At 42.4% G+C, this 8,473-nt stretch overlaps 1 protein-coding gene across 1 annotated transcript; it reads right to left on the bottom strand.

Annotated features, from left to right (window-relative positions):
* Positions 1-475: 475 nt before the first annotated feature.
* On the bottom strand, positions 476-3,220 carry LOC131245029 (disease resistance protein RPM1-like). The gene has a single exon (XM_058244198.1). It carries the CDS (start codon positions 3,218-3,220, stop codon positions 476-478), a length of 2,745 nt encoding a protein of 914 aa, XP_058100181.1.
* Positions 3,221-8,473: the final 5,253 nt, after the last annotated feature.

Here is an 8,473-nt window from a genome sequence, read left to right as displayed (position 1 = left end):
CATATTCATCACGAGGACGCAATCTTCAAATTGCAGTTACATTTCTTTCAAATCCAATGCAATGCAATTGCAATTTGGAGCCGTGGGCCCTCAATAGGAAACTATAAATGTTAATGTTGTTACAATTTGGTCATTTACACTTCATTAGATTAATAATTGCAATTCAAATTGACAAATTTCACCACAAAATCCAGATGTGCTAAAATATTTTTACCAATTTCTCACTTTACCATGAGATCATTTCCATCTTCTAGACTAAAAATAAATAAATAAATCAAAGTTTTAATAAAAAAAAAAAGAACAAAGAAAGGATTCCACATCTATCCATCCTTACAATTTCAAAAGAGTCCTTAGAATGCAACATGCTATCAACTTGAAGACTTCTTTACTTCAGTCCTTAAAACATAATCAAGAGAATTAAAACACCTGGGATGAATGGCTTTGCAATCCTCTCAATTTATCTGCAGATAAAGATTTAAGTAAGGCTTTCAGAAAACCATTTCTGACCTACTTGGAAAACATGCTTGATGTCAGGGATGTGCTGAGCCCTTTGACGAATATACTTGCTTTCTTGTATTCGCAGGCTCTCTACCAGTTCCTTGGGCATGTTCTGTAAGTACAGCTGTTGGAGGCCAGTAAGGTACTCAATTCCCTGAGGCAACTCCTTCAGCTCTCTGCAACAAATCAGGGCTAGAGATTGGATGCTTGGAATTGCTGTCTTCTCTATTCCAATGAAATTCAATTGAATCAACTCTGATAGTTCTAGTATCTTTAGTTTCTCAAACCACCCAGCACGGATCCATAAACACTGCCCGTCATATGCCTTACTAAGACTAAGGCGCACCAGATTGGACATACCTCGAAGGGAATGGAGTGGATCTACTCGTAGGCGGGAGCAGTGCAAACTCAAATGAGTGAGGTTGCAACGGTTGCCAATCCAAGTTGGTAGTCTCTCCAAACGCCCGACCAGTGTGAGCTTTTGAAGAAGGGGTGGAGGACGAGATAGTGCTTGCAGTCGAAGAAATTCTTCCTCACCAGTTGCTGTCAGATACAAGTTGACGAGGCAATCCATCTTCTCTATGGATGCGCAGAGCTCCGGCCCATCTTCTCCTCTAACCTTGGCGATTCCTAACTTTCTTAGCTGGTTCAAGTTCCCAACTTGCCTAACTACCTCCCTGTTTGCTTCGATGCAGCTGAGACTCTGTAAGTTTATTAGCTTCCATATACCTTTTGGAACTTGCAGGCCCCCAACAAAGTTAAAGCTTCCAAACCTTTGAGCATCACGACCACGTACAAACAGATGCCGCAATTTCTGCAGCTTTACTATCTTGCTTGTTAACCTCTCTATATTGTTCTCTCTAATGTCCAGGATTTGTAGGTTTTGGAGCCTCTTCAATGTTTTTGGAAGCTCCCTGATCTTGTTCTTCCTTAAGTTCAAATACCGCAAATTGAACAAATCAAACAACTCATCAGGCAGGATCTCAATGGAAGCACCCTGTAGATCCAAGACCCTTAGCAATCTGAAACTTGATGATATTTGGTTCAAAGAAGATGAGGGAATCACATCTGTAACAAACACAAAGAAAGATCGAAGGTAAGTCATATTCATGTCTGTTGGAATGTATTTGCTGCTTTTATGGATGGATAAGCGCCGGGCTTTTTTTCCATCTTGCATTCTTTCTGTTCTATCACAAACTGCACAAAAGTTCTCTTTCTCTGATATAGACAGGGCTAAATCGCGTACAAGATCATGCATTCGGCATGCTTTCACCCTTCCGAAATCATTCGTCCTTGCAACTTGAATCATGCTTCTACAGACGAGCTCTTGAAGGTAGCGCTCTGCAACATTCTCCATTGTAAGGTCTCTCCTTTTCTCGACTAAGCCTTCAGCTACCCATAGCCTAATTAGCATCTTCCGCTTTATTAGATAATCCTCAGGAAAAACACTACAATATAAGAAGCAATGTTTGAGGTGGTATGGTAAATCATGGTAGCTGAGCAGCAATATGTTCTTCACCCTTTCAAGCCTTGGATTATTGCTCAGCTCCCAGCTGAGGCTATCTACAGCTTCCTTCCATTCCCGCTTCTTCTTATCTTTTAGCGACATGAGGCCACCTATTGCCACAATTGCAAGTGGCAAGCCTTCACACTTTTGCACGATGGTTCGAGCAAATGGCTCCAGCTCAGGAGGACAACGCTCGCGATCATTGCAAAATGCCTTCTTGCAGAAGAGAGCCCAAGCCGCCGCCTCATCTAGAGGCTCAAGGTAGTAGACGTGGTTCTCAGGTCCGGAGGAATAAGCTACATCTTCGTTTCGAGCCGTAAGCAATACCCTACTCCCACATATATTCTCTGGAAACGCGATGATGATTTCTTCCAAGGCATTGATGCTCCAAACATCATCCAAGACGACCATGTACCTCTTCTGTTTCAAGTAGTCGTTGAGTGTTGTGATGAGCTGCCCGTAATTCATTATGCTCAAGTTGTCCGGAACCATCTCTTTCCTCTCAAAGAATTCTCTTACCAGGCTTCTCAGTACCTCCTCAATTCTGTAAGACTGCGAGACTGTGATCCGTGCATGGCAATGAAAATGGCTCTTTACAACTTGGCTGTTGTAAGCTTTCGCTGCTAGGGTAGTCTTACCCATACCTCCCATGCCCAAAACCGAAATCACCCTTCGCCTTGGTTCGTCGTCTGTCAACCATCCCACTAGTAAATCTTGGCTCTTCTTGATCCCCACTATATCATCTTCCTCCCTGAATAGAGATGATTCTCCGTAGCGTTGCCATGTTTCATCAGCTTTCGCCCCTTCTTCTATCCTATCTAAACCATACCGGTTCCTTCTTTCTGAAATACCAACAACCTTAGACTTGACCTTTTGCAGCTGGCTGGCCATCTGATGCACAACGACAATGCTCTTTGGGCGGCGGAGTGAGTTATGGAGAAGACCCCTGAATCCGCCGCGCTTGTCCATGCGGAACTCGAACTCATCGATGAGGTCCTCTACTTCGTATGCCACATCTCTTACTTGCCCCACCCAAATTTTCACTCCTTCATTGCTTTCTTTCCTTCTGTCTGCATCCTTCAAGAAGGATCGCATGCTCTCGAACTCGCGCTTGATTTCTTCGAAGTCGTCGTGCACTCCTCCCAACAATGATGCTTGCTGCACTAGGAAGGAACCCAACTTCACAGCCACCAAGGTCACTGCTGCATCCACCATGTTAGCTGTTACTGGCTCTCACTAGGCTGGCTACCTTCCTGGTATCAACTGTATTGCTGGAGCTTGTTCAATTCTCCTGTGTTATCAATGGCTTTTGCAGTTTGTACGGGTTCAAGCCCACAGTGCAGAAAATCTCTTTGATTCCCTCTTTCATTCATGGCCTGCAAATTAATGGACAATTAATATGGGTGTTACGTTCTAATGGACAAGGGCCCACGATGTGTGGCTAGGATCTTCCCATCTAGAGGATTTTCAGGTGATTCCATGGAGGGCCCCAACAACCAATCGTCTTGATGACTGAACCGTGGGGCCCACTTGGACAATTATATAATATATTTTATGTAAATACTGAACCTTCAATTATACATATTATATTAATATAAAATTGGTACTATGAGGTCCGATGAGGTTGAGCTCTGTCGGCCCCACCGTGATGTCTGATGGACATCACGCCATGCATTTGGTAGTTGTTGTCAAAAGAAGATGTCTTCTATCTTATAGGATGCTCGACCATCGACCAGTCGAGGGCCCACTCGATCAGTCGAGGTCCACTCGACCCAAAGTCCGACGAGCAGAGGTTTTAGGTGTCCGTGATGCTCGACTAGTCAAGGGTCGGGCTCGACCTGTCGAGCGGGTTGCTCGACCAGTTGAGGCCCTCATTCGACTAGTCGAGGGTTACGCAGATCCTGCGGCGGACTGCGTAAATTTGAGGGGGTTTTCGGACTTTTCCAAGGTTGGTGCGTAAGTTGAGTTGCCTAAATTATAAATAGGGGTCCCTAGGGCTATTCTAAGGTATTCTAAATTAAGCTTTTTAAAAGTTTTCTAAGGGTTCCTAAAAGGGTTCTAGGGTTATCAAAGGGTGTGGCAAGGGTGAGATTCGAGATTGTTCAAATCGGGTAAGTCTTCTCTCTTGTAATTTCTTTTCATAGTGGATTTCTATCGCTTTGTGCCATAGTTTTTTCATGCAAGGGTTTTCCATGTTAAATCTTTATATTCTCTTGTGATTGCTTATTGCACTTGGATTGCTATCCTAGATCTAGACCTGTGTGATTCCGCAGCGCAAATCCCCAACAAGTGGTATCAAAGCAATCGTTGGGGCACCGATTTGAATCTACAAGATTAGCAATAATGAGAAGTACTAGGTATGATATTGAGAAGTATACAGGGAAAAATAATTTTGAGTTATGGAAGATCAAGATGATCAGTTCCTTAACCAAGCAAGGCGAGGATGGTGCTCTTGAGGCGAGAAAGTCTAGTATGACTGATGATGAATAGAATACTTTTGATAAGAAGGCCTTATCCTCAATCCGTTTATGTCTTGCAAATGATGTTCTCAATAATGTTTTGAGGAAAAAAACTACGGCTAGTTTATGGGCGAAGTTAGAGGATATTTATATGAAAAAATTCTCTGAAAATCGCATAAATATGAAGCGGCAGTGGTATAACTTAAAGATGGTAGAGGGTGAAGATCTGGAGGCCGAGATCAGCAACTTTAATAAATTGGTTTGCAAATTACTGGATATGGAGGAAGTGATGAAAGATGAGAAACAAGCATATATGTTGCCGAATTCTCTTCCGGCATCGTATAAGTCATTCAAGGACACAATGTGCTCCACGAATAAAACCCTAAGTGTCGACACCGTTATCTCAGCCCTTTAAGGAAAGGCTATGAGAAAGCTTAACGGCGACACATGGACATCTTCTGATGCACTGATTACGAGAGGCAGGAATTTTAAGCGAGATATAGGATCTTCAAGACCTAGATCAAAATCCAAGGGCGAGGGCAAAGGAAAACTAAAGTGTTGGAACTGTGAGATGCATGTCTGGAAACATGAAGAAGAATTGTACCAATCCTAAAGCAAAGAAGAAAATTCAGTGGCTTCTTCTAAGGAGGCCAATATTGTCACATCTGATGAAGAGACAAGTGGTGGTGAAGTTCTGTCTGTATCCATGATCAAACATGTGCACGACAATCATGTAGATGAGTGGATCCTCGAGACAAGAGCATCATATCACATGACTCTTCATCAGAGTTGGTTCGCCAGTTACAGAGAATGCGACGATGGACAGGTTTTTATGGGCAATGACAATGCCTGTAATGTTGTGGCTATTGGTACGGCGAGCATCAAGATGTTTGATGGCATGAAGCGTACCCTAATTGATGTCAGGCATGTTCCTGATATGAAGAAAAGTCTGATTTCTCTCGGTGCACTCGAGGCTATAGGGTGCAAGTTCACCTGTATTGATGGTGTCCTTAAAGTTTCAAAAGGGGCACTCATGGTTTTGAGAGCGTAATGGCGCGGAAACCTTTACAGGTTGATCGGGAGCACTTCAACAGGTGGAATGACAACAGCCATTGCAGATTCCACGTCTCTACGTATGTGGCATGCTTGTCTGGGCCACATGAGCGAGCGAGGCATGAAAGTACTTTTTGATCGATGTTTGATTCCAGTTTTTAAAAATTCTGATTTAGATATATGTAAGCATTGTATATATAGTAAACAATTTAGACTGTCTTTTAAATTTGGAAAACATGTAAGGGAGTGCTTGATTATGTGCACTATGACGTATAGGGGCCATCGCCAGAAGTTTTCATTGGGGGGTCGTCATGGTTTGTTTCATTCATTGACGAGTACTCTAGGAAAGTTTGGGTTTACTTCATAAAACGTAAACCCGAAGTTTTCACTATATTCAAACAATAGAAGGCAATGGTAGAAAAACAGTTAGAGTAGAAAATAAAGGTTTTAAGGACTAATAATGGTGGAAAATTTACTTCCACGGAATTTAATGATTGTTGTAAGGATGAAGGGATTATCAAGCATAACACAGTGCGCCACACGCTCGAGCAAAACGGTGTGGCTGAGGGAATGAAGCGGACTCTCCTGCAGAGGGCCAGATGCATGTTAAGTAATGCTGCGTTGCGTAAGGACCTATGAACAGAGGCCGTTAACACAGCTTGTTATTTGGTGAACCGATCTCTTTCAATGACAATTGAATATAAAATCCTAGAGGAAGTATGGAGTGGTTAGAAAATCGACTACTCAGATCTAAGCATATTTGGTTGCGAGGCTTACTCTCATGTACTGTCAGTTGAGAGAGATAAGCTAGACCATAGAGCCAAAAGGTACATCTTTGTTGGCTATGACATTGGTGTGAAAGGTTACAAGTTATAAGACAAGGTCACACATAAGGTCATCACTAGCCGTAACGTCAGATTCGATGAAAGCTCCCTATTTCATAAGAATGATCAAGAGGAGCAAGAGGAACCAGAAAGGGTAATCGTAGACGTCCAGATTGATACAGATGATACTCAGGCAAAGACAGATGCGAAGACAATGGTAAAGGATCAGGTGAAGCAGCCACCCTTGAGAAGGAATCTACCGCGTGATCGCATGTTACTGGCAAGATATAGGGACGACTTTAATATTGCATATGCCCTCATTACTGATGAGAGGGACCCATCTACTATTTAGGAGGCTCTTGATGAGCCTTATATAGAAAAGTAAAAGGTGGTTATGGACGATGAGATGGACTCATTGCACAAAAATCACACATGAGAGCTGGTGGAGCTTCCTGTGGGCCGAAAAGTGATCAGATGTAAGTGGTTATTCAAAATGAAACAAGATAGATACAAAGCTAGATTAGTAGTGAATGGTTACGCTTAGAGAGAAGGAATCGACTTCACAGAGATGTTCGCGCCAGTGGTTAAGCAAGTGTCTATCAGATTCGTGTTGGCACTGGTTGCCTAATACGATATCGAGTTGGAACAAATGAATGTAAAGATTGTATTCCTGCATGAGGAGTTGGAAGAGTAGATCTACATGAAGCAATAAGAAGGATTCAAAGTTAAAGGGGTAGAGAAAAAATTTTTAAGGTTAATGAGGTCGTTGTACGGCCTGAAATAATTGCCTACGTAGTGGTGTAAAAAATTTGATTCTTTTATGGTGAGTCAAAAATTTATTCAAAGTGAATACAATCACTGTGTCTATTATAAGACACTAAGTTATGGAAAATTTATCATCCTAGTATTGTATGTTGATGATATATTGATCGCCTATCATGATGTATCTGAAATCAACATACTGAAGACTCGGTTATCAGGGACATTTGAGATAAAAGATCTAAGGGCTGCAAAGAGGGTTCTCGGCATAGATATTCATAGAGACAGGAAAAAGAGCAGACTTTGGTTATCACAGGCAGAATACCTTGAAAAGGTATTGATCAAGTATGGGATGGATCAGACAAAACTAGTGAGCGTTCCCCACGTGGCTCACTTCAAGCTTTCCTCAGAACAATGTCCTAAATCCAATGAGGAAAAGTAGGTTATGTCTCATGTGCCTTATTCGAATGTGGTTGGTAGTTTAATATATGTCATGGTCTGTACGAGACCAGATATTTCACAGGCAGTCAGTATTGTGAGCAGATACATGTCAAACCCTGGCAAACAACATTGAAAAGTGGTGAAATGGCTACTTCGATACATTTAAGGTACGAAAGACTACGTCTTAACTTTTGAGAAGACAGGAACAAAGTTAGTAGGGTATGTGGATTCCGACTATGTAGGCAGTATAGATTTTAGGAAGTCTACTTTAGGATACTTATTTGTACTAGCGGGTGGAGCAATCAGTTAGATGTCGAAGCTTCAGTCTGTGGTGACTCTTTCCACGACCGAAGCATAATATATGGTAGTGACGGAAGCGTTTAAAGAAGGTGTTTGGCTCAGAGGCATGATAAGTCAGTTGGAACTTTAGTAGGAGGCCGTGCTGGTTAACTGTGATAGCGAGAGCGCTATCAATTTGGCTAAAAGTTCTGTTTATCACTCACGAATTAAACACATTAATGTTCGTCACCACTTTATCCAATAGGTGCTTGAAGAAGGAGGCGTATCATTGAAAAAGATTTACACCAGCATGAATCCAGAAGACATGCCTACCAAGGTCGTTCCTACAGAGAAGTTCAAGTTTTGTGCAACTTCTCTGGGCTTGGCAATGATATAAACGAAGGATGGAGTGTGCACGAGAAGCATTGATTGAAGCTATGATGCAATGCGGAGATAAAAGAAAAGGTCAAGGAGCTACACGATTGAAGATTGAAGACATGGTAGAGATTGTTGTCAGAAGAAGATGTCTTCTATCTTCTGGGACGCTCGACCGGTCGAGGCCCGCTCGATTCAAAGTCCACTGAGCACAGGTTTTGGGTGTTCGTGATACTCGACTAATCAAGAGTTAGGCTCGACCGGTCGAGTGGGCCGTC

This window comes from Magnolia sinica, chromosome 1 (assembly GCF_029962835.1).
Source record: "Magnolia sinica isolate HGM2019 chromosome 1, MsV1, whole genome shotgun sequence".
NCBI lineage: Eukaryota > Viridiplantae > Streptophyta > Magnoliopsida > Magnoliales > Magnoliaceae > Magnolia > Magnolia sinica.
This window is presented reverse-complemented; position numbering and strand designations above follow the sequence as displayed.